Source organism: Pimephales promelas, chromosome 11 (assembly GCF_988280905.1).
Source record: "Pimephales promelas chromosome 11, fPimPro1.hap1.1, whole genome shotgun sequence".
Classification (NCBI taxonomy): Eukaryota; Metazoa; Chordata; class Actinopteri; order Cypriniformes; family Leuciscidae; genus Pimephales; species Pimephales promelas.
This window is the reverse complement of record NC_142779.1, coordinates 26116763-26144373: the sequence shown is the minus strand read 5'-3', so window position 1 is coordinate 26144373 and position 27611 is coordinate 26116763. Positions and strand designations below refer to the sequence as shown.

The window sequence follows — 27611 nt, the reverse complement described above, 5'->3', positions numbered from 1 at the left end:
TAAAGTTTGTTTTTCTATTTATTTTGTTACGACTGCCTGTCATAGAGATGTGCGATACACATAGTCTACGAAAATATCTTGATTGCTGTTTTAATGATGTGCAATCTTATTGTGACGATCAGCAGCCGTGGTGCCCTCGAGAGCCACTAGAGGGCACCCTCTCCCCATGTTTGTTTCCCCATGGACTCTTTGTGTTTCATTATGTTCAGCTGTGTTTCATTATTGGTTATTGAGTTCCTTATTTAAGCCTGAGTTTTCCCTGTGTCCCTTGCGAAGTCTTGTTACCCTGTAAGCGTACAATTCCGAGCGTTATTCCCTGTTCTGTGTCTCCGTGTTTCCCTGGACTCTTGACCCTTGCCTGTTTCCTGGACTGCTCTCGAACCTGTGCTGCCTGCCTCGACCATTGCCTGTTTAGACCACGAGTTTCTGGATTGCCCCTTTGTTTAAGTGTTTGCCTGTGTTCATGTCTGCTTGCTTCAATAAAGTGCTGCACATGGATCCGACCGTCTCTGTCCGTACGTTACAGAAGACTTCGCCAAACGAGGATCCAGCAGACTTTCTGCATCTATCCGCCGTGGTCAAGACCCGCTCTTCAATGCTAGCCTCTCATAGTTCTCAGCTGGCGAGACTAACTTCTCTCCTCGAGGAACTAGCTAGCTCCGTGCAATCATGGTCTCCGCAGAGCTCAAGCACAGCGGCTAATCAAGCCCAAACCCCCGCTGCACCTGTTCCACCGCAACCCAGTGTGAGTACCGCATGCAGTAATTCCAGTACGCCGTTTCCCGAGAAGTTTAATGGCTCACCTGAAGCGTGTGAAGGATTTCTGCAGCAGTGCAGCTGGTACATGAGTCATCAGCCCCAGTTATACGCCTCGGATATCGACCGCGTTTCTTTCATCTGCTCACTGTTAACTGGAAAGGCTCTGGAGTGGGCAGGCACGTTTTGGGAACCAGGTCGGATGTCGTTTCCTTCTTTCGACGTGTTTACCGCCCTGTTCAGAAAGGCTTTTGAACTCCCCGCAGAAAAGGAGGGTCTCGAGGAACTGCTCTTTTCCCTGCGCCGGGGAGGTTCGTATGCGGCGGATTTCTCTCACTCACTCCGCACGCCGCATAAGCCTCAGCTCGCTAAACTGTTTGATCCTCCCTTAAGGACCGTCAGAGGAGCTTCTAAGCATATCGTTCCTGCCAAAACCACTCATGTCGGACCCCTCCAGCCCGTATCCCGCACTGGCCCTGTTAAAAGTGCTGTTCCTAAGACAGCGGAGGTGTCGCGGGTCGAACCGGAGTTTGAGCGCGTGCCAGCCGACTCGAGTGAGTCAAGTGCCGAGCTGAGTGAATCAAGTGAGTCAAATAGCGAGCTGAGTGAATCGAGTGCCGAGTCAAGTGAGTCAAGTGCTGAGCCGAGTGAATCAAGTGTGTCCAGTGTTGAATTTAGTCTGTCCAGTGAGTCTTCAGTTCAAGTAATTGAATCTCCTCTTCAAGTGAGCGCTGAATCTCCTCTTCAAGTGAGCGCTGAATCTCCTCTTCAAGTGAGCGCTGAATCTCCTCTTCAAGTGAGCGCTGAATCTCCTCTTCAAGTGAGCGCTGCATCTCCTCTTCAAGTGAGCGCTGCATCTCCTCTTCAAGTGAGCGCTGCATCTCCTCTTCAAGTGAGCGCTGAATCTCCTCTTCAAGTGAGCGCTGAATCTCCTCTTCAAGTGAGCGCTGAATCTCCTCTTCAAGTGAGCGCTGCATCTCCTCTTCAAGTGAGCGCTGCATCTCCTCTTCAAGTGAGCGCTGCATCTCCAGTTCAAGTGAGTGAGTTGTCCAGCCAAGCGAGTGTGTCTAGCCCTGTGACGCGCCGCCGCAGGAGGAGAAGGAGGACTCGTTTGGTTCGCCAGGCCCCGGTGAGCGTGCCCAGACTCCTCGCTCTGCCGGCCCCGCCTCTGCGCCTCGCTCTGCCGGCCCCGCCTCTGCGCCTCGCTCTGCCGGCCCCGCCTCTGCGCCTCGCTCTGCCGGCCCCGCCTCTGCGCCTCGCTCTGCCGGCCCCGCCTCTGCGCCTCGCTCTGCCGGCCCCGCCTCTGCGCCTCGCTCTGCCTGCACCCTTCAAGCTCCGGGAGGCCTTTCCTGTACCCGTTCACCACCCAGAGGTTCCTCCCGGGAATTTCCCCAAGTATTTTTTGGGGGGGGGGCAGTAGGTACTCTGTGGGGGCCATGGAGGTGATCCTGACATGGACCTCTGAGTCCGTGAGGGCCATGGAGGCGAGGCTGTCATGGACCTCGCCTGTGTCTGCTCCGCCCTGGCCGCCATCACGTCCTGCTCCTTCCTGGTCACCCACGCTCCACGGCCCCAGGCCTCTCCATGTGCCTGGCCTCCTGCCTCTCCATGGGCCTGGCCCTCCATCCCAGCCCCCGTTGACCTCCCCCCGGAGCTCTTAGGAGCGTCTGGAAGCCGCTCCTTAGAGGGGGGGTTATGTGACGATCAGCAGCCGTGGTGCCCTCGAGAGCCACTAGAGGGCACCCTCTCCCCATGTTTGTTTCCCCATGGACTCTTTGTGTTTCATTATGTTCAGCTGTGTTTCATTATTGGTTATTGAGTTCCTTATTTAAGCCTGAGTTTTCCCTGTGTCCCTTGCGAAGTCTTGTTACCCTGTAAGCGTACAATTCCGAGCGTTATTCCCTGTTCTGTGTCTCCGTGTTTCCCTGGACTCTTGACCCTTGCCTGTTTCCTGGACTGCTCTCGAACCTGTGCTGCCTGCCTCGACCATTGCCTGTTTAGACCACGAGTTTCTGGATTGCCCCTTTGTTTAAGTGTTTGCCTGTGTTCATGTCTGCTTGCTTCAATAAAGTGCTGCACATGGATCCGACCGTCTCTGTCCGTACGTTACACTTATACACTGTAAAAAATATTTTCAAGATTTGTTATCACAACACATTTTCTTTTGTCAAATCAGCTTTATAATATTTATTTAGTTGAGATAACTTATTATTTTGAGTTTCTGATGGTTAAATTAATCTCCTTCATTGTATTAACTCACTTTTTCCAGTTCAATCAACTTAAAAATTTAAGGCAACCCAGGTTACTTACTTTTTTAAGTTAAACCAACAAAAAAATGTACAGTGTAGTAATCACAACATTTTTTCTTTTGTCAAATCAACTTAAATAATTTGTTTTGTTCAGATAACATAATTTTGAGTTTATGATGGTTAAATTAATCTCCTTCATTGTATTAACTCACTTTTTCCAGTTCAATGAACTTAACATTTTAAGGCAACCAGGTTACTTACTTTTTTAACTTAAACCATCAATATTTTTTACAGTGTAGTATTAAGTATGTCCCTCATATTAAGACTCACCTAGAGTGTGCACACATATAAGTAGGTTAGACTAGTGTGCTTGTGCAATTAGAGTCCACACTTCTGCTGAGTGATTTAGTCTACTAAAATTTTAGAATGCCCCCAATATTCAAGATAAGGGGGCAAAAACACCTCTTTTATATTTATATCATTCAATATAGTTCATCAATATCACACGTAGATTGCTGTTTTTCTTCAAATATCGGCATGATTACAAATGTTGTCTTGATTTTAGACAACAGTTCAATAAACAAGGAATTCATATTAAGTGACTTATGTTTAGACACAGTATTGCCTGTTTTTGCGCATTATTTTTCGGATTGTTTTGCATCTTTGAGTAACACGCGGCGGTGTTTCGTGAACGAATCAGTCGAATGATAGATTCAACGACTTACTCATTTAGAGTCAAATGCTTCGTGTCTCATTTCGAAGGCAGCGTCCTCCGGAGGTCGCATTTGTCGTGGGTGATGTCTTATTTTTTAGAACAGTAACCATTATAAAATTGAAACTTATTCCTAGTGAAGCATAAATTGTTGTCATTTCTTAATGACTTTGGAATGTAGTGGTCCGTATACTGAAACGAAGCAGCCTCAATGACGTATACAGCCTTCGAAATGAGACACGGCTTAAGACTCACTCTTTTTTATCATTTCATTTCAAATATGAAAATTATGTTTAAAACATCAAAAGATTTATGCATTTGTAACTCATGTCCCCTCTGAGCTGCATTACACAGTCTGTATAAATACATCTAAATCTCACTTCAAATGCAGCTTCTGTGTTTCCTCTGCATTGCAAAGATGAATTTTGTTGATACTGATTTCATTTAATTTGTAACATTATAACATTGCATAATAATTTAATTTGATTAAATTTAAGAATTTGACACAAAATGTGATGCATACATTTATTTAGGTTTAAAAGTGGCTTTATAAAGGTACAAGTTAAAAATCAATTTAAACTTATTGGAAAAGATAATTTCAGTCACTGCTGCGAACTGACCACTGCACAGAATATGAAGGATATCATAAACTTTTGGAGTCAGCTGTACACAGCAGTCAATAAACACATTTAGCAAAATATCGAGATATCTTTTTTTTGGTCAATGTTTCACACCCCTAGCCTGTCATCATAGACTTTGGCTCATGTATTTGAGAATGATCAAACCAACATTCGAGATGCTATGCCATGAAATTGGTCTTCTGTTTATTCTAGTTATCCAATCTCATCCGTGTGAGTTTTTTGTTACACATAGAGGGATTTATTTGGTAAACGTGTTTCCATCGTAGTTTATGCACGTCGTCTTATTGGATAAAAAAAAATATCTGCCTTAATTTAGCTAATTTTTTTTTGCTAATTAATTTTACGTGCATTTTTTTTAATTTATGAGCATCTTGGCATTTCTATCCAGCATTTATTTTTTTTGATACGATATCCCAAACTGCTCATAAAAATAGGTGGATGGAAAGAAACATAGCTAATGTCAGAGAGTTTGGAAGCAGATCAATTATTACTGCTATTTAAAGGGATACTAAGATGAGTTGATGCATACCTGTCTTGTTTCAGTGCGTGCACTCAATCGCTCTGGCACGCGAGACACTTTGATAGCATTTAACTAGCCCAGTTCATTCAATATGGGCCAAGCAGAGAAGCGACCAAACACCTCCACGTTTTCCCTATTTAAATACAGTTACACAAGTAGTGTAACTCCACCTAGGACGGTGACACAAAATAAAACATTGCGTTTTTCTAAGCGTGTAAAATGGATAACTATATTGTATGCAATAGATAAATATGCGCCGAGTCGAAGTGCTCCCAAGCACTTGCTGTGGTATTCTGCCATACAATATAGTTATCCACTTTACACGCTTAGAAAAGTGCAATGTTTTATTTTGTGTCACCGTCCTAGATCGAGTTACACTACGTTTGTAACTGTATTTAAATAGGGAAAATGTGGAGGTGTTTGTACACTTCTCTGCTTGGCCCATATTGAATGAACTGGGCAAGTGAAGTGCTATCAAAGTGTCCCGCGCGCCAGAGCGATTGAGTGCACGTACTGAGACGAGGTATGTATCAACTCGTCTTAGTTAAGGAATAGCATAGTTTAATATGAAAAATCGGTGGAGTTTCCCTTTAAACATTTAGATGAAGAACTGTATGTCTTGTTAGAGCAGGTAGAGCAAAAAGAAACTTTTCATTTAGTTTTATTTCGGCTTATAGGAGTGATAACAGATCGGATACTGCTGGAGTGTCACGTCTTGTTTATTTTGTTTGATTTTTCATTTCAGGAAAAAAAGTTGGCGAAGAGGCAATATCCATCAATCCACTGTGTGCAGAAGGTCATCAGTGGTGAGTTCATGTATTGAATTCATTTGTTGTCCAATTAGGCAGTTTTACATAATAATTTTACAACTGCGTGATTAAAGATTTTTTTTTTTTTACGTTTCGTAGCATTATGAGTGATCAAGACTTGTTTGTATCAATTTACAAATGATTCTCAAAAATAAATAAATAAATAAATACAAAATAAGAGGGGTGAACAATATGAAGCAGTGTGTATGAAAACCAATCAATGGTAATCTTTATTTGGTTGCCAAGGTTGACTTCATTGCTCAGTTGCATTGTTTTTTAAGTGGTGCTTACTACATCGCCAAATGATGTCCATCTCCCCCTCTCTGGACGGAATGGGTGGAATTATATTCAGCGATTTATAGAAAAGGTTGGACTGTCTACTAGATCGACCCATTACGTGCAGTGAAGGGGAGCTGGACGGCAAGCTCCCACCCATTGCCTCCCACAACGTGGATCATGTACCTTTACCGCTCCAGCTTTGTCTTTTCCATATGCATTTTGTCCAGAGTAATGGGTTATTTAGTAATGTAAAGCTTTAAAAATATATATATATATATATATATATATACTGTATATATTTTATATATATATACTATATATATATATATATATATATATATAGTTTTTTTTATATAAAAACTATATATATATATATATATATATATATAGTTTTTTTTATATAAAAACTATATATATATATATATATATATATATATATAGTTTTTTGTTACATACTTGACTGATGGTTTCCCGGGGACCACATGCAGATGCGACTAATTATTAATCAAATTTGTTTCATTAATCAAATTATTTTCATTATCAATAATTATAGATTTTTATCGAGTTGTTGCAACTCTACTGTTTTATGTTTCTTAACTTTCCCTCACCTATTTAAAATAATTAATTCCCAGCGTTTCCCATACCTCTTACTGACAACTTTTTGTGTAGCGTAGACTGTACTGTGCCATTCTATGGCCCTTTTTTTTTCTCTCAACAAATTCAATGTCCAAGTTGGATTCAAGATGTTTGCAGATCTGTCCCTCATAAGTGAAATATATTTACATACTTGTTTGTAGCACCTGGCCTCCTGTGTGGGTGTGTTTGTGGGTATCTGAATATTTGTGTGGGTGTGCTTGTATGTGGGTGTCCTGCACCGGAGGTGATTTTCCGGCCTGTCCCTCTGGATATACTCATCTTACAAAACTCTCTTGATAGCATCAGGAATGTAAACACATGCAACGACAGCCCCAAGCTGACATGACACACAAACCTTCTTAATTGCAGTTGCTTGAAATGTCTTTATACATTACTGTTTAAAAGTATGGGGTTGTTTTTCAACATTGATAATGTCACGTGTCGCATGTGTCTTGCGCACCAAATAAAAAATAAAACAGAATGATTTCTGAAGGATGTGTGACCCTGAAGACTACAGTAAAGGCCCTGATATGCTTGTATGGTGTAATCAAGCCAAAACGAAGTTCTTTTGGAGTTTGCTAAGGGAGTTCGAAACTGCTTTTGGACAAGTTTTCTCCGGTTGGCAAACGCCTCATACCACCATTGGTCCGTGGCGATTACGTAATAGGTAACTCTGAGGCCTTCTTTGATGTGGAAATCTTCTCCGTTTAATTTCCTCTGAGTCTTTCATGGTCAGGCATCCACGAGTGAAATCATAAACACTGGAGAGCTGCTTTATAATATTCTAATTTAAAGCAACACTGACACTGCTACATAAATAAGTGATGTTACTTTACTGGACAAGAGTGTCAAGCTCGAACATTCACATCTCTATGATCAGACAGTCATACAGGTGAGTGGCATCCTTTAGCGTCAATATGAGACGAAGACCCTACCCCAGACCTAAACCTACCCATAACAGTGCGTGTTATTGACGCTATATGACGCCAAAGGATGAGAATGTGTTTGAAAATCCAGTAATGACATTTTCATCTGATGGCAAGTTGCCTGTTAATTTTCTTTCATTTGAAAGCGGTTGACTGCAAGACAACTTTCTTTAGATCAGATCAGGTTTGGGTGCCTTTAGTTCTTTGTGAACTTTAATGGATTGACTGTTTAGAGTGGCCAATCAATTAAATACTGTAATATTCAGTGTTGCTGTGTCATAATCTTTGTGATCCGTTGTGTGTTTGTATTTGTTTTTTTAAAGGGTGTCTTAATGAAGGCATGTTTACTGTTCTCGGTATTTTGCCATTGAAAATCCCTTAACAATGCTTTCCGTTACCTCACAGATGCCAGGATTATCAAATAGAGCCCAGCGGAGAGTCGTTGTGGCGTGCGCACATACATCTCCATTACAGCTGCTTTTATGTGTCCTTGTCATTGCAGTTGAGGATCTAGCCTTCAGCTCCTTTGAATTCTGTCCTTAGCACACTGCCATGACTCTGCTTGTTGTATTACATGATTTTTGTGTGTATTCATGAGCAGAACCAATTTCAGTGTAAATTAGAAGTAAAACATTTTACATTTAGTTATTTAAATTCAAATAGATGTGTACACTACTTTTCAAAAGTTTGTAAAAGTCATGAGTAATGAGTAAACATGAGTAAACATTATGAGTAAAGTCGGTAAGATTTTCTTTTCTTAAAGGGGGGGTTGACTGCTTTTTTTCTTTGCATGATTGTGTTTATGGGGTGCAATATAACATGTATTCGTGTTTTTTCGTTTTTAAAAAGTCTTATTTTTCATAAACTTCACGTTTATTGTCAGCCGCGCTCTCCTCTGTCCTCGAACGAGCGGTTGACTTCCTGAGTCTATGAAACCACTCCCTCAGAAACACGTAGTGGGCTCAGATTGGTTAGCTTGGCCCGGTGTGTTGTGATTGGCTAAACTGTCGCTTACGTTGTCCGGAAAGTTAACGCCCATTACCGTTACGGGCACGTCATGAGCTCCGGTCCAGATGTAAATCAAGGGGGTAATCCATCGACCGGAAGTTGAAGCCTCGCGGGAGCTGACATCTTGTAGCAAAACTTCACTTGCGTTAGCATTCCCATTGACTCCCATTCATTTTGGCGTCACTTTGACAGCGAACAACTTTACATCTGAGGTGTTTGAAGACCTCATTTGTCCTTTATTTATTTCTAAAGAAACACGACAATGTATAAATAGCTCCATTACCTTGTAGCTTATGTTATGGCCCCGTAGAAGCAGTTTTAGTGAAAGTAGGCTAACGATTGCATCATACCCACGCGACTCTCTGTCGCACAGTAGAGAGAATACCGTATGGACAGGAGGAGAAGCTTGCGCGCAATCGGGGAAACGTGGAGGCAAAATGACAAAATAATTAATCAGAATACCTAGCAAAAGTGTCTCCTGCTCCTAGCTCATGGACAGCTCCTACTCACACTCTCTGCCTCTGCATGTTTCAGAAGGGAATGATTCAGATTGCTCATGCCACAGCCACTAGAAGACAGACGGGTTGCTCTCGTCACATTACGTAGTCAAGCTCTGTTTGAGTCTGCGCGTCAGGGATGGAAGTGCTAAAACATCACAAAAAACGGGCTTCAATCGTCTCAATGGAGTTCCAATGAGATCACTCTGTCCATTTCTTTTACAGTCTATGATGTAAATATGCGTCGAACTGCAGTATCAGTGCTACATTTTTTAACTTTATACACGTTTCTTTAACACAATAGCATCTGACTGGCAACAATAGCAACTGACTGGCTACTAATGTTATACTCAAACAGCGGTGGAAAGTTTACGTTCTTGATCAAATCGAAAATAACGTCATAAAACATATATACATGAAAAATACATTTACAACATTAGCACTTACAGTATACAAAATTCATGTTTGTACGCATTTGTCGTAGACACAAAATAGCATAACTAATAGCCTAGTGGCAATAAAGCTAGCGCTGGCATTTGAAAAAAACTAAAACACAAGGCTACGTCTGGAATTATATTACATGCAAATACATTTAAAATGGTTAAGTCTTAGCCTACTTACAGGTTGTGGCCCAACAACTGCTGCCTCCGGTTTTAAAGTTGGAACTGCTTCATGTTTCAGTAACAGAATCCGGTGTTGAACTCGTGGAGATTCTGGAAGCTGTCTTCCGTAAAATGCGCAGCACAGAGAGCTAGATTACGATCGTCATTTTCAGGAACATAATCAAACGTAAATTGTATCCATTGTTGACGAAGTACAGCGTCAGTGGGAAGTTTGAAGACATAAGACCTGACAGCTGCGTGAACAACACACTCGACGAGCTGCTGGAGCTGCTGAAATATGGCCATGCCCTTTCCTGCATATTCCGGAGGGAGTGGTTGATGCAAATGTATGGGTTAGTGACGTACCATAACCCAGCTGTAGTCCCAATCCAGTCGTTTTTGTAGGCAATATACTTCCTGATTTTTAAAAGACGATATCTCTGCTTACACTGAACTTTCAGCACTGCAACTTTGCAGATACTGTTCATGCACCAACAGCAACATTACACACTATTTAAAATGAAAAAAGTGAAATCGCAGTCAACTCCCCCTTTAATTCTTTTTCTCACCAAGACTGCATTTATTTGAATGGAGTAAAAAAAGTAGTATTGTGAAATATTATTACACTTTAAAGGGTTAGTTCACCCAAAAATGAAAATTAAGTCATTAATTACTCACCCCCATGCTGTACCAACCCCGTAAGACCTTCGTTCATTTTCGGAACACAAATAAAGATATTTTTGATTGAATCTGAGAGCTGGATCACTCTTCCATAGACAGCCTGAGGGACTGCCTCTTGACGGCCCAGAAAGTCATTAAAAGAAAAGGTTTAAATATTCCATGTGCCTACAGTGGCTCAACTATAACTTTATCAAGCGACGAGACTACTTTTTGTGCGAAAAAAAACGTAAATAACGACTTTATTCGACTTTCCATTACTTCCTTATGGGCGCATGCGCGAGAACTGAGACGAGACCGTTCTTCTTCGACTACTTTTTGTTACCGGCTGCTCACCGCTTAGGAGTTTTACCGTATAAGATGACGCACTGATATAGCCGGAGGCGCAAAACGTTCTGTTTACAAGCAGTACGTCATCTTATACGGTAGGGGGCGGTAAAACTCCTAAGCGGTGAGCAGCCGGTAACAAAAAGTAGTCGAAGAAGAACGGTCTCGTCTCAGTTCTCGCGCATGCGCCCATAAGGAAGTAATGGAAAGTCGAATAAAGTCGTTATTTACGTTTTTTTTTCGCACAAAAAGTAGTCTCGTCGCTTGATAAACTTATAATTGAGCCGCTGTAGGCACATGGAATATTTAAACCTTTTCTTTTAATGACTTTCTGGGCCGTCAAGAGGCAGTCCCTCAGGCTGTCTATGGAAAAGTGATCCAGCCCTCAGATTCAATCAAAAATATCTTTATTTGTGTTCCAAAGATGAACGAAGGTCTTACGGGGTTGGTACAGCATGGGGGTGAGTAATTAATGACTTAATTTTCATTTTTGGGTGAACTAACCCTTTAACATAAATAATTATTTATTTTCTGTTATATTTTAGAATGTAAATTATTCCTGTGATGGCGAAGCTTAATTTTCTTCATCATCAGTCTTGAGTGTCACATGATCCATCAATGTTGATAACTGCTTAATATTCATGTTGATACTTAAAGGGATAGTTCACTTTGAAATTAATTTTTGATATGTTTTAGCTTACCTCAAGGGCATCCAAGATGTAGGTGTCTTTGTTTCCACAGTATTTTCAATTTTGATTTTTTTCGGTCAAACCGTTGTTGTCTATCAGTCATATAATGCAAGTTTAGGGGGTCCACCCTCGGTTCACCTCAAAGAGCATGCACAGAGAAGTCAAAATTAAACATGATTTAATGACTCGTAAACGAGACGAGTGGTTTGTGTGAGAAAACGAACAGTATTTATATCGTTTTTACCTTGTGTAACCACAGCCATGTCCAACTGATCTGAAGGCACGGGCGCTTTGGTCTGCGCATGCGCCGGAAGTGATCTCTTGCGCGTATACATCACTCATTGTTTACACATAGATTTCGGAAATTTTACCTTTCATTAAACATATTTAGATATATCGAAATCATCTTCCATTGTGATTTCCTGTATTTCCTGAAATCTCTGTGTAGACAATGAGTGACGTATACGCGCAAGAGATCATTTCCGGCACATGCGCAGATCGAAGCGCCCGTGCCTTCAGATCAGTTGGACATGGCTGTGGTTACACGAGGTAAAAACGATATACCTCTTGTAACCACATCGTGGATGCCCTTGAGGTAAGTTAAAACATTTCAAAAATTAATTTCAAAGTGAACTATCCCTTTAACTCTTTCCCCGCCAAACACGGAATTTTCCGTGTTTAATGAAAAAACGCATCTGCGCCAAACACGGAATTTTCCGGGTATCCGTGTTTTAGGTGGTATACGGTAAGGAAGACCTGCGCGCATGTCCTGAATGATTGCGCAACTCTTTGTTTAGAGAAACAGATTGCAATCGTCTCAAACAGTGGAGTAGTGAGAATGTATCAGACAGACAATGCAGAGGTATATGGCTGAAGTACTGGAGGTTAATGGACTCGGAGTCCGATCACTCTTTATTTGATAATTCTGAATCTGATCGGGACGAAGTAGTCAGTGAGAGAGATGCACATGTTCATGCTAGCCATGGACGTGCCGCAGATAGATCGTATAATATTATGACACTATAATATGTATGTCAGTATGTGTGTGTGCAGGCATTTATGTGTGGCTGTCTAAATATGAAGGTGTAATTGTCAAATTATTTCTCTCTTTGTGCACATTTACCACATTGTAATATGTATTTGTGTGTGTGTGTGTGTGTGTGTGTGTGTGTCTAGGCCTGTTTATTGTAATTCCAATTATTCATTATTCACAGGTAGAACACAGAGAGGCAGAGGCAGAAGTTTTATTGCAAAAGTTACATTTCCCTTACATCCTGGGAAATTTGATATATTTTACATTTATTTTATGTTTTTAATTTATTTTGGAAAGTTTTATATATGAAGGAAACAACATCTGAATGTATTCTGCTTTTAAATGCACTTGTTTGATAAAAACACCTTTTTCTCAGTTTTTTGTCCAAAATGTTGTGTTTTTGACAAAACCTACCTCTGTTCAAGAGGCAATAAAAAAAGAACAGATGAAGATAAAATAAAAACGTTTTTTTTGCCTAAAAGCAGAGGCTCAGATCTTTATTTTTATATATATCATCTTCATATATTCATGGAAGAAAATATTCAGCGGGGGCATTCAAATTTAGCGAAAATCGTCAAAAACCCTGGCGGTGGCTGGCAACTTTTTTTTAAAACGCTGGCGGGGAAAGAGTTAATATTCAATCGTGATACATGATTTTTCAGTACTCTTTGATTAATAGAAAGTTTATTATAAATGTCTTTACAGTCATTTTTGACCAAGTTACTGTATAGAGCTGGTAAGTCCCGCCCCTTCCGCTAACCCCGCTGGACCTCTAGGTTGAAAAATCGTCAATGCAAGTGAATGAGAGAAAATAATTATTTTCTAATCCCGTTTGAATTTTGCAATGAATGTGAACATATGTTGTCTGTGAATTTTTTTATATAATTTTTTGTGTAAAGAATGCTACAATTTAGCGGGAAGAATTTTCATACGGTTAGACTTTGTGTGAGAGCACTTTGTGGACTACAACTCTTCGCTGCTTTCGACACGTTTGATATACAGTACGTCACCACCACAAGCCACCACGGATCCCGCTAAACATGCCTGTGTCTTTGGTGCACTTCGCCGTACAAAACACACAGGCACCTCGATCTAATTCCTTAGATTACCGCACTGTGATTTTATGTAATGTAATATGCGGTGACCTCACATATGCGACGTGTAGTCTTTCTCGTTATGTCTGTTCCACTACTGCTAGCCAAAGAATCATACAATGTACTGTCAAACTCATTACATGAGAAATTATCTTTTTGATAATTATTTTCTCTCATTCACTTGCATTGACGCTTTTTCAACCTAGAGGTCCACTTGGAGTTTTACAGATGGGCGGGACTTGCCAGCTCTATTCTTGCTGCATAAAACCTTGCTGACCCTATTCTTTTGAACAGTAGAATGATGTACACAGATAATCATTTGTATATTAGACATTTGAACAAACAACTACTAAGTATTAAATGTTCATACATTATCCAGCGAAAACAAATCATTCCTCAAAATGTGAAACTTAAAGGGTTAGTTCACCCAAAAATGAAAATTCTGTCAGTATTTACTCACCCTCATGTTGTCCCAACCCCGTAAGACCTTCGTTCATCTTCGGAACACAAATTAAGATATTTAAGATATTAAAATCGCTCCTGCATACAGTCCATAGGCTTCTTGAGGGACTGGCTCTTGCTGTCCTCGAAAAGTAATTGAAGACATCGTTAAAATAGTCCAAGTGACTACAGGGGCTCAATCTTAAGTTTATCAAACGACGAGAACACTTTTGTGCGCAAAAAAACAACAAAAATAACGACTTTATTTCAACTATTTACTTCCTTCTCCATAAGCCTATACGTAGTGTGATTGCGTAGAGCTACGTCACACGTAGGCTCACTATTGGCCGACGCTGGTCATGTGTGTGTGATGCGTGTGACGTACAATAACAGAAGCTTACGCTATTAAACTAGTTACCTGACTCGCGCAGAGGGAGAAATAAACGAATAGTTGAAATAAAGTCGTTATTTTTGTTGTTTTTTTGCGCACAAAAGTGTTCTCGTCGTTTGATAAACTTAAGATTGAGCCCCTGTAGTCACTTGGACTATTTTAACGATGTCTTTTATGACTTTTCGGGGACGGCAAGAGCCAGTCCCTCAAGAAGCCTATGGACTGTATGCAGGAGCGATCTTAATATCTTAAATATCTTAATTTGTGTTCCGAAGATGAACGAAGGTCTTACGGGGTTGGAACAACATGAGGGTGAGTAAATACTGACAGAATTTTCATTTTTGGGTGAACTAACCCTTTAATATTTTTCTTTGATACTTATTTATTTATTTGATTTCTGTATGATAAAAAGGGGGGGCATTTTAAATAAATAGTGGATATAGCTTAAGTTCTTTTTTCATTGTTTTTATTATTCGGAAATCATAAATATGATTCCTTAGAAAAGTAATAGCACACTATGTATGGCTCCATAGAGACTTAGGCCGTGTGTCCACCAAAGCGTTTTTAGCCAGCTGAAAACGCTAGACGCTCTGCTGAAGACGCCGTGCTTTGGGCGCTTGAGAGCTTTTTGGCAGCGCAGCGTTTTTTCCGTTGAGAGACGTTTCGTTGCTATGATACAGAATATCCGCAGCAGTTTGAATGTTGACAGTTGGTCGGTGTGGTATTAGTCCCGCCCCTCCTCCACTGTGATTGGACGGCTGGGTAAAAAGTGACAGTGATGAGCGCTGCGTTTTACCCAAAGTTGAACATTTTTCAACTCTCAGCGACCAGTAAAAACGCTGGGCGCTCTGCGCTTCAGCGTGAAAAAAAAACGCTCAGCGCCTCGGTACGCTCATGGCGTTTAAAAAACGCGGCGCTCCCATTGAAAACATACGCCAGGCGCATGGAAAAACGCTTTGGTGGACACACGGCCTTAGCAACCACATAGCAACACCCTGGCAACCACACACAACTTTCTAGCATAATGAAAAATGTAAAGCTGCAGTTTTTGTATATATATATTTTAACCTGTATCCAAAAGTCCTGATGCAATGCAGAGTTTGTGTCCATCTAGCTCTTCTTTTTTTGTGTCATTAGTTCAGTTTATGGGGGTTTGACATTTAGTCAGATTCGCTTAGCTGAAGGTTTCTGTCAGTATCTAATGATTTAAGAGCGACATTCATCCTTCAGTTTCACATCATGGCTGGTTTTCCTTGCACACAGAGCGGCAGTTTGACCTTGCATGGCAATGGCAGCTCTTGTCATTGAGACTTTACTAAATGATCAGCCTAGGGTGACGAGAGAGAACTTTCTGTTTCTAAGCCAAGAGGTGAAAGGAATCAGTTTAATTCTAGACCTCTTTGTTTGTGGCCAGTTGCTCAGGGGATTTCTCTGTCTATGAGGAAAATGCTGGTTAAACTTACATAAGCTCCTGGCAGCCACGAGTCGTACTGTTCTGCTGTTTTTTTTGTTGTTTTTTCTCTCTCTGTGTTGTGCTTTTTTGTGTATGCATGAGTGTGTAGGAGGATAATATTTCAACTCACCGAAAGTACTCAAAGCAACTGTCAGGACAACCTATGGCCAAACCACACATTTTTTTGTCCAAATATTTGATTTGTTTTGTTTTTCTCTTTATTAATTCTCTTTAATCATACTTTTCTCTAATTTTAATGTTTATAGTTTTAATAAAAAAAAAATAAAATAAAGTAGACTGAGTAATAAGCATATCACAGCCGGGTCACTTATTGGGGTCACTTATTATCCTCTGGAAACATTTCTACTAGTTGCAACGCGTTTCTGTATTTGGTTGTGTTGTAAGTATTTGGAGCACACATGTGTTGTGAAACTGATGAAGATGTTTTCTAAATTTGCAGGTCTTTTTCCTATTTGCATGTGTTTTCTTCATTTGCGGCGCTATGAGCTCTCTTGGCCACCGTACACACTTCAAGATAGAATAAACTTTACAGAAGTTTCACTAGAACACTGGAAACTGCCTGAAGCTCACGAAACCTCCCCGACCTGTTCTAAGCATGAAGAACTACATTAATAGAGTAACAAAAAATCTGCTTGTTTTCTTTAACACTTTTTATGAATTTTATGGACGATTCTGTCCTTCAGTGAACTCGAACTCATCTGCTTTAAATTGTCTTTTTAATAATGAAACTAGATTTGCATTTCCTGAAGGAAATATCAGTGCTTGAGATACAGCTTAATAATAATTTAGACTTTGGTTCACAGTGACACCATTTTTTAACTTTAAAGGAAGTTATTAAGGGTTAAATAGATGCATGAATGCACCACTCACTTGTTAGTGTGAAAATAAATGCTACAAAGAATTTTTTATTTATTTATTAAAACAGGAAAAGATTAAGAGCAATCGGGCCTGACTCAGTATAAAACTGATTTTTCAGCAGGTTCCTGTTCTGCAGAACATGAATACCTCAAACACAACACAACAGAACTCCAAGATCATCCAATAACAAACACACAACAAGCACACAAACTACGATAGAAAAACAAGCATCAGCAGGAGGCCATAAAACCATCTCAGTGGTCACAGATATACCTGTCCATCAGATGGCGAGCAAAAGTTTGTTTAAATAGTCTTATCGTTGTTATAGATCTGATGTGCTGTGGAGTCTCATTCCAGGCTCTAGTGAGCAAATTAAAAAAAGATTTCTGACCATAGCAGTTCCTAAAAGCCGGTATAGGGAGAAGTCCATTTGCAACAGATCTCGTAGTGCGTTCGGGCCTTGAACCGAGTTTTGGAGCCAGCGCAGTCAATCCTGCAGTAGTGTGTCCATTTAAAATCTGATAAAAAAGGTTCAAACCATGGCTTATTCTATAGTTCTGAAATGTCAAGGCATTACTCAAAGATAGTGCAACACAGTGGTGAGTCCAGCCTGGAAGCCTGTTGTGGATCTTATAGGCTCTATTGTAGAGTCTCGCTACAGGCTCAAGGATCTCATTTGTTGTGAGAGACCAAACAGGTAAACAATACGACAGAGTGGACAATATAATGGCATGAAGATATGTTTTAGAAACAGAATGCAGTAAATATGGTCTAATTTTACTATAAACAAATAATTTTTGGTTTAGCTTTCTGGTTAAAATTTGGACATGGTAACGATAAGTAAGATGTGAGTCAAGAGAGACTCCCAGATACGTATACGTGGATACAATTGAAAGTTTTTGATTAGAAAAGGTGATGAAATTGGATATAGACAGTTGTTTTCTAGATGAATAAAAATACATACATTCGTTCGAATGCGTTCGAAAATACGCATGCTTGGGGTGTGATGAGATCTTGCAGTATTAAAACATGACAATTCTCTTCCAAGTTAAAAAGTGTTTTACTGCGCATGATCATTCATTCTCAGAAAGTAAAGCTTAAAGGAGTAGTTCACTTTAAAAAAAAAAAAAAACTTTTGCAGATAATTTACTCACCTCCATGTCATCCAAGATGTCCACGTCTTTCTTTCTTCAGTAGAAACGAAATTAAAGTTTTTGATGAAAACATTCCAGGATTTTATCCATATAATGGACTTCAATGGGAACCAAACGGTTCAAGGTCCAAATGAGAGTTTCAGTGCAGCTTCAAAGGGCTTTAAACGACACCAGATGATCCAAGGCACACCAGGGAACGTTTGGTTCCCAATGAAGTCCATTATATGGAGAAAAATCCTGTAAAGTTTCATTAAAAACCTATTTTTTTTTTTTTCGACTAAAGAAAGAATGACATGTAGCCTACAGTATATCTTGGATGCCATGGGGGTGAGTAAATTATCAGCAAAAGTTTTTTTAAAAGTGAACTACTCCTTTAAGTGGCATTCATTACAAGATGACTAATGGTTAAAACATTTAAAAATGCAGCATTGTTTTGCATTTTGTGACTTAAACATTTTCTGGTCATATGTTTCGTAAATGAAAAAAAAATACCTTGTTCTCTTGACCCCAATATCGTGTATTGTCTTGTCTCGTGAGCTAAGTGTATTATCGCTCCCCCAGAATTTGCATATCCAAAGCAGCTTAAAAATGAGGAACATCACAAGCAATTTATGATGCATAATTCAATAGACATTGCCATTCAAAAGTTTGAGGTTGGTAAGATTTTTTGAATGTCTCTTATACTCACCAAGGCTCACAATTTGCTGCACACTGGTGATGGTTGAGGAGATTCCCCTTCTATGTAAAGCGCTTTGAGTGCCGAGAAAAGTGCTATATAAATGTAATGAATAATAATAATAATAATAATAATTTATTAGATCAAATATACAGTAAAAAAGTAATCTTGTAAAACAGCATTTTAGAAATAACATGATTAGCATTTTAAAATATAACATGGAAATTATGACATGCATTCATTATAATATGCATTCATTTGATAATAGAGATTTTTCTGTAACTTTATAAATGTATTTACTGTCAAATTATCAATTTATTGCATCCTTGCTGAATAGAAGAATTGATTTCTTTTAAAAAACAAAATCTTACTGACCCTAAACCTTTGAACAGTATTGTATATTATATATTGCAGTAGTTTACAATGACTGCATTTACAGATATAAAGATAGAATCAAATTTTGGTCATATTTATGTCTCATTCTGAGTATAGCCAACACTATCTCACGACCAATTCGTACGAATTTGACGCATGATTAAAAAGTGTCTAATTCGTACTAATTCGTACGACCTCACTCGTACTCATTCCTACGATTTGTCTAAACCCACGTGATGGTTAGGTTTAGGGGCGGGGTCAGGGGTAGGTCATTCGTACGAATTCATACGAATTGGCCAATTCGTAAAATATGTACGATTTAGCAAAATCGTATTAATTCGTACGTGTGAGGTCGTATGAATTGTTACGAATTAGCCACTTTTTAATCATTCGTCGAATTCGTACGACTTGGTCGTGAGATCGGGTTGGTATAGCAGACTGCTGTGAAAATTAATGTGAATAAATAAGTTGATTTAATATTCCAACAGCTTTAGAGCGTGTCATTTATTTTATATAGAGCTTCCATTTATTAAAAAAAAGTATAAAGTTTATAAAACAAATTGAAATTTAACTGAATTTGTTCCAGGACAATATGAATTTCAATTAATCGCTGCCTTGCATGCACATCTATTGCTGGTTTATGTCTACTGGTATTCATTTCATACAGTATTTTATTGAGACTTTCTTGTTCACAAAGTATTATGGTAAACACTTTTTTTTTTCTTGGGGATGTTTATTTATATTGCCTCTTGGAGGGAAACCCCAGATTCCTAGATTGGGGTAATGTGTCAGGTATGTGACAGCAGACATTCTGCCACTGGCTTCTATTGCTTAGCTGTGGTTAAATGTTCAGGCCTCTAGACATTGCCAGAACATGACAGCAATTAATATAAACACTTCACAAACCAATCTGTGAAAGGAGGGGGAAGGAATTAGCCCCGGGAACATTGAGCAATCTTCTCCCCACCTGTACCATATCTGCCAGCGGTTGTTATTAGTAATCACTTATGGTATTTCTTTATGTTGCTTCAGTTCACATTTATTTGCAATTCATCATGCTTTAGACACATTAAAAGTTATTTTTGGTGATCTCTAACTGACATGGAGTGCCATTTTTTTAATAAGTAATCATGATTGTATTATTAGTTTTGTCTGTTTTCACTTTGTTAACTCTGTTCCAAAACCTGTGTCTACATACAGTAGGTGAAACCCTAACTACATATGTCTCTGTTATACTGTATGTTACACATAGTTAATATAGTAATATGAATTTGCATGATGATTTCCATTGAATTTTTGATTTCATGATGAAATAAAAAGCATGTTGACTTTGCCAGCAGCCATATCACCCTGTAGTCCAAGACTGGTTGCCCACTGAAGCGAAGCAGGGCTGAGTCTGGTTAGTATCTGGATGGGAGACTTTCTGAGAAAACCAGGTTGCTGCTGGAAGAGGTGTTTGTGAGGCCAGCAGGGGGCGCTCACCCTGTGGTCTGTGTGGGTCCTAACGCCCCAGTAAAGTGACAGGGACACGATACTGTCAAAGAGCTCCGTCCTTCGGATGAGACGTTAAACCGAGGTCCTGACTCTCTTGTGGTCACAAAAAAAAAGGATGTCTTTCGAAAGAGTAGGGGTGTAACCCCAGCATCCTGGCCCAGTTTGCCCAGTGGCCTCTGTGTTACTCCACCCCCATGCCATCTTAGATATCCATGTCATTCTTTCTTCAGTCGAAAAGAAATTAGGGTTTTTGATGAGCAATGCGACCATTTGAGCTTATAAAACTTAAACTTTGTTATTTTTTTTTTTAAATGAGCGATCATTTCGCTTGATTAGACCCTTATTCATTGTCTGAAATCTTTTAAAGCCCTTTGAACAGTTTGCACTGAAACTGTCTTTTGAACCTTGAACTGTTTGGTTCCCATTGAAGTCCATTATATGGAGAAAAATCCTGGAATGTTTTCATCAAAAACCTTAATTTCTTTTCGATTGAAGAAAGAATGACATGGATATCTTGGATGACACAGGGGGTGAGTAAATTATCAGCAAAAGTTTTTTTTTTTTTTTTTTTTTAAGTGAACTACTCTTTTAAATCTATAATTATACAGGATCAGTAAAAGGCACTTTTACATTACAACGATGTACTAAAAACGGAGAGTTTTTTTTCTTCACGTTTTTTACGCACAGATGACAACATTGTCAAACAGTGTCTGTGAAAACAACTAAAAACACTGTATTATGCATTCCAGGCCATTAGTTGGCGACGTCAATTTGTAAAGAAACACTACGCCCCTATAGACTGTACATGTAATACGCATGAGTATGACGTCACCGTTTTCACAAATTCATGTTTTTGTAGTTTATACGGAAATGGTAACGTTTCAAAAAACGTACACTTTGAATCATGTTTTCAAAAGGGTTTAATTTGTTAACATTAGTCAACTACATGTTAAGTAAGAGTTAATGCCCGACGCGCAGCGGAGGACAGTTGCCTCCGCCGAAGTCCATTAAAACCTGACAATGGACACCTCGGAGGGCATTAACCCGCTTATACCATGGTCACTTGCCAAATAAAACATTTTTAAAACATTAGTTTATATTTTAATTAGGCTAAATCTAGTTTTTTTTTAAATAATAACTTGCCTGACGATTTATTTAGTAACTTGAGATATAGTCCGCTCAGCTTGTAGAACCCTTCAGGTTCAAAAATGCTTTTTTTCATGAAACACAAAGGTAACGTTAGGCATAGTTATTTTTTATTACACATAAAACACTATGTGTTACACTAGTCTACACTAACCACTGTTGTAGATCGACTCTCCAATGCTGGACTGGAGATCTGTCAAATAATGCTGGTGACATCGATGCGAGAGCAGTCTGCGGGCTTACTGGGCTCCGTCAGTCCGTGAGAGACTGACGAAAAAACGAAGTCGCTCATTGTTGTATTAGTAGGCTATGTAATATCTAACTTGTAAAGCTTTTGTTCATATTACGATGGAAGGAGGTGCACGCTGAATTCGTTTTATCATGAGGATTTATTAACTCAAAATCACACAGGCAAAGTGCTCACTTTTATCTCGCTGGATGCATACTGAACTCTGAACTCTCCAGAGCTATATCGTATTACTGACATGTGACATGGCCAATAAGAACACAAGATATTATGTCTATGGCATATGATTGGTTCTTAGCAGAATAATGTTAGATGTTTGTTTTGATAGAGCAAATTGTTAACGGATACTTTGACTGCCTGTTGCTATGGTTACTCACAGCTGTTGTGGGCAGCGCATTTATTTATTCATTTCGAATGGTAAACAGGCAGTTTCACCAGAACTACTTTACTAGGTGTCCTCTCTATCACTTTTTAACGGACACCCTGCAGCCAATCAGAATCGAGTATTCACCCAGACCATGGTATAACATTAGTTAACTACACGTAAATCTCAAAATGTACAAAAATTGTTATTAATCAACATTACTAAAGATTAATTAACGCTTTAAAAAGTGTGTTATTTGATGAATTAACTAATGATAAGAAATGAAACATGTAAACTGTTACCAATGTATCTTTATTGACGCCTTTCATTTTGGATAGCTTATAAGGTGCTCTAAGCGATACCACACGTTTTTTTAGGTTGTCACATACAGCAAATGTCTCCTCACTATCCGCTTGCTGCCTGTCCCTTAAACACACTGTAAAAAAACAAGGTCTATGCAGACAACCCAGGCTCCACAAATGGCAACAAAAACAAACTGCCGCAACCCGCTCCACGAAACATAACAAACTGTTCCAGCCAATAACTGACAAGAAGGCCCTGGGAGTGGGGTTTGGGGGGTTGATGAGGCAGATGAGGAGGAGGGAGGGTCTATCTAGCCTCCGTTTTGTTTGAAAATACTTTAAACGTCAACAAGAAGTCACGTACCCCGACATCGCTTAGAGCACCTTTAAATTAACTTGTTTCAATCCATTTTGGGATTACATTATCCATGAAGGATATATGCGATGCTGTCTTAGAATTTGGCCAAAGCAACATAATATTAGAAATATGATCACTTTAAAATGCTGTCTATAGGCAGCAGGTTTGGTTTTGTAACAGATCTGTTTATTTTAAGGTATTCACCCCCCCTAGATTTATCGAAAACTTTGTGATGTTCTGTTGCATTTGTTCATTCTAGTTTTGGTGTAGAGAGTTTACTTTAACAGTCCTTCTTTGCACCTTCTTTGTGTCACAGTAGCCAATAGCCAGACAGAGACATTGCTAAAACTTGCCCAAGTTTTTGTTTGCTTGGGGAGAAAGTTTGTGAAATATGTTCTTAAACTGTCTGGCCTGCAGCGATGCCAAGTTCAGAGAAGTTCAGAGAACTAGCTCCTCAACAAGGTGATGCAATATTCATTCTCAGCCATCCTCTTTCCTAAACAGATAAACTGTTGATACATAGTCAGAATTTGAAAAATTTGAACAAAGACCTGCCCAGTTTGACTGTTTGAGCAACGCATAGAGTGAGTTCATTACATTGTTTACATGCCGTTTAGCAGAAACTGTATAGACTTTCTATAATAATTTAAAGCATTTGGATGACATAGTTTCAGATCAAACAGACATAACTTGGAGAACATAGCAGAAATTGCCATTTTGTTTGTGCATACAGTGAGGAAAATTAGTATCACCCTGCTATTTTGCAAGTTCTCCCACATAAAAATCATGGAGGGGTCTGAAATTGTCATCGTAGGTTCATGTCCACTGTGAGAGACTTAATCTAAAAAATCCATAAATCACAATGAATGATTTATTTTATACAGCTGCAAATAAGTATTTGAACACCTGAAACAATCAATGTTAATATTTGGTACAGAAGCCTTTGTTTGTTTCCTGTAGTTTTCCACCAGGTTTGCACAAACTGCAGGAGGGATTTTGGCAGACTCCTTCACACAGATCTTCTCTAGATAAGTCAGGTTTCTGGGCTGTCACTGAGAAACACAGAGTTTGAGCTCCCTTCAAAGATTCTCTATTGGGTTTAGGTCTCGAGACTGGCTAGGCCACGCCAGAACCTTGATATGCTTCTTACAGAGCCACTCCTTGGTTATCCTGGCTGTGTGCTTCGGGTCATTGTCATGATGGAGGACCCAGCCTCGACCCATCTTCAATGCTCTAACTGAGTGAAGGAGGTTGTTCCCCAAAATCTCGCAATACATGGCCCCGGTCATCCTCTCCTTAATACAGTGCAGTCACCCTGTCCCATGTGCAGAAGAACACCCCCAAAGCATGATGCTACCAACACATGCTTCACAGTAGGGATGGTGTTCTTGAGATGATACTCATCATTCTTCTTCCTCCAAACACGGTTAGTGGAATTATGACCAAAAAGTTCTATTTTGGTCTCATCTGACCACATGACTTTCTCCCATGACTCTTCTGGGTCATCCAAATGGTCATTGGCAAACTTAAGAAGGGCCTTGACATGTGTTAGTTTAAGCAGGGGAACCTTCCGTGCCATGCATGATTTCAAACCATAACGTCTTAGTGTATTACCAACAGCAACCTTGGAAATGGTGGTCCCAGCTCTTTTCAGGTCATTGACCAGCTCCTCCCATGTAGTTCTGGGCTGGTTTCTCACCTTTCTTAGGATCATTAAGACCCCACGAGGTGAGATCTTTCATGGAGCCCCAGTCCGAGGGAGATTGACAGTCATGTTTAGCTTCTTCCATTTTCTAATGATTGCTCCAACAGTGGACCTTTTTCTCACTAAGCTGCTTCGCAATTTCCCCATAGCCCTTTCCTGTTATGAGGATGGCTGATGAACCCAATAGCAGACAGCAGATGATGTGCAAAGGGTTTATTTGAGACAAACAGGAAAAATAAAACCCACGAGGGGGCAAAACAAGGCAGGGTAGAACACACCAGACTAAGACTTGAAACTAAGACAGGAACAAAACTACAACATGAACAGACTCTTCTCAAAAACAGCTTACTCAACGAATTACTCACAGCTTGAAACATGCAACGTCAAACAATGAACCGACACAGGACAGCAAACACAAGGGGATAAAATAGGGAACACTAATGACGAGGACAGGTGAAGCTGACTAGACAATGAAGCACTAGACGAGGATAACAAGGGGGCGGGGTAACTTAACGAGACAACACAAGCACATGGCCCAAACAGGCCATGCGCTTGCACACAAAACATGATTCTGTCATGATCCTGCCTCACGACTAGAGGAATTCAAGGACAAGAAGGCAGAATCATGACAGAACCCCCACCTTAAGGAGCGGCTTCCAGACGCTCCTCAAGGGGACATTAAACACGGGACATGACAGACTGTGACAAAGACACAAACCAACAGTACATGGCAAAAACTAACAAGGGCATACAAGAATACACAATGACAGGGTTGGGGTGGAATATCAAAAAGAACATACAATGCAGAGGAGGTGGAGGAAACACAGAGTCCTTGCGTGACAGTCCAGGGTGGGTGGGCGGGACAGGGGTCCTGGGACCACGGGGAGTGGGCTTAGGACAAGAGGACCGAGCAGGCATGGGAGGAGCGTTGTGGGACAAGGGAAAAACAGTCCGGGGTTGAGCCATGACAGGGGAAACAAACGGAAGTCCAGGAACAGTGGGGACAGGGACAAATGGGGAAACAGACCGGGAATTGGAGGAGCCAGGGGAGACCAGAACAGACGGGGATGCAGTCTTAGTGGCAGCTGGCCTGGGATCAGCATCTAAGTCAGCTGGCTTAGGACCAGCGCTCACTGCAGTTGGACTGCGATCACTACTCTCACTAGATGACTTGAGAACGGTGCTCTGTGCAACAGGCTTGGGATCAGTGAAGACAGCAGCTGGCTTGAGATCTGTGCTCGGTGTAGCAGACTTGGGATCAGTGAAGACTGCAGCTGGCTTGGGATCTGTGCTCGGTGTAGCAGACTTGGGATCAGTGAAGACAGCAGCTGGCTTGAGATCTGTGCTCGGTGTAGCAGACTTGGGATCAGTGAAGACTGCAGCTGGCTTGGGATCCGTGCTCTGTATAGCATTTGAAACAGGGACTGGGGACGAGACAGGACTGACTGGGACATCAAGAATTCTGGCCAGACGGGATAAATACTCGGACAGGGTTCTGGCAGCGATGATGACTGGCATCTCCTGATGAGCCGAAACGGACTGTACCACCGCCCTTGCAGCGGAATCGACTGCTGCTCTCTCTTCTGCAGACACGGCAGAAGACTCAGAGACGACATTCACAGTACAAGTCTCTGGAATGGATCTCCCCAACGCCGACTGGGAAAAGGCGCTTTCTGCAGCAGGTTGTAGAACGGCGTCTCCTGTTGCAACAACCGGAGCCACACTTACAGCAGCGGGACAGGGAACAGCGCTTCCGACTTCAGCGGCGGGTTGGAGAGCCATCACGGGCTCAGGAGGGGGTAGAGACGGAGAACCAGAAGGTCCTTTCCTCCTCTTCTTCCTCCTGGGTCGTGGGGCGGAGTAGGTAGCCAGACTAGTGACCGGAGAGGGGGGCGAAACAGGAACTGTTACCGGAACAGGTGAGCTCACTGCAGGCGAGGAGGATCCCGGGCAGGAAGACTCTGATGCTGACTCCCATGACGGGTGCCTTCCACGCTTACCATGAAGACTGATGGACGTGGAAGGTGTCTCAGGAGTCGCGGCAAGACTGGGTTGGTCCCCAAGTGTAGCAACGGCTAACAGACGACCCTCAGGGATCACAGGAAGTGTAGCGGGAGATGAAGACCTTGTAGCACCCTGCAGCTCCCTCTGTGACAGACTGTCCACCATCTTGTGGAACGGGCGGCTGACCAGTCTCTCACGTTCAGCTAGAGGAGGATGGACGTTAAGACCCGCGATGAAGTAGCGGTTGACCAGAATCTCCGGCAAGAAAAACCTCCTCTTCTCCACGACCTGGGCGTACTTCCTCAGGGTCAACTCTCCCTGAGGAGGGAAAGGAAGCTTGCCTTCCAGGCTGTCGGTGATGGCCGACTGCCACCATCGTTCGGGGTCTGATGACTGCAGAGTAGGATAAATAGGCTTGCTGTCTGCTGGGTTTCTTGTTGGTCGGTTCATTCTGTTATGAGGATGGCTGATGAACCCAATAGCAGACAGCAGATGATGTGCAAAGGGTTTATTTGAGACAAACAGGAAAAATAAAACCCACGAGGGGGCAAAACAAGGCAGGGTAGAACACACCAGACTAAGACTTGAAACTAAGACAGGAACAAAACTACAACATGAACAGACTCTTCTCAAAAACAGCTTACTCAACGAATTACTCACAGCTTGAAACATGCAACGTCAAACAATGAACCGACACAGGACAGCAAACACAAGGGGATAAAATAGGGAACACTAATGACGAGGACAGGTGAAGCTGACTAGACAATGAAGCACTAGACGAGGATAACAAGGGGGCGGGGTAACTTAACGAGACAACACAAGCACATGGCCCAAACAGGCCATGCGCTTGCACACAAAACATGATTCTGTCATGATCCTGCCTCACGACTAGAGGAATTCAAGGACAAGAAGGCAGAATCATGACATTTCCAGCATTGTGGAGGTGTACAATTTTGTCTCTAGTGTCTTTGGACAGCTCTTTGGTCTTGCTCATGTTAGTAGTTGGATTCTTACTGATTGTATGGGGTGGACAGGTGTCTTTATGCAGCTAACAGTCTCTAAAATGTTCATCTAATTTAGGATAATAAATGGAGTGGAAGTGGACATTTTATAGGCAGACTAACAAGTCTTTGAGGGTCAGAATTCTAGCTGATAGACAGGTGTTC

At 40.9% G+C, this 27611-nt stretch overlaps 1 protein-coding gene across 3 annotated transcripts in view; it reads left to right on the top strand.

The window, feature by feature from the left end:
- Positions 1-27611, top strand: part of rmdn2 (regulator of microtubule dynamics 2) — a 90203-nt gene that overhangs the window by 42281 nt on the left and 20311 nt on the right. For all 3 annotated transcript variants that reach the window (XM_089117223.1, XM_039657154.2, XM_039657153.2), the window contains one exon: positions 5624-5684. In XM_089117223.1, coding sequence (XP_088973349.1) covers positions 5624-5684 — 61 coding nt within the window. The remainder of the gene's footprint in view (positions 1-5623; positions 5685-27611) is intronic.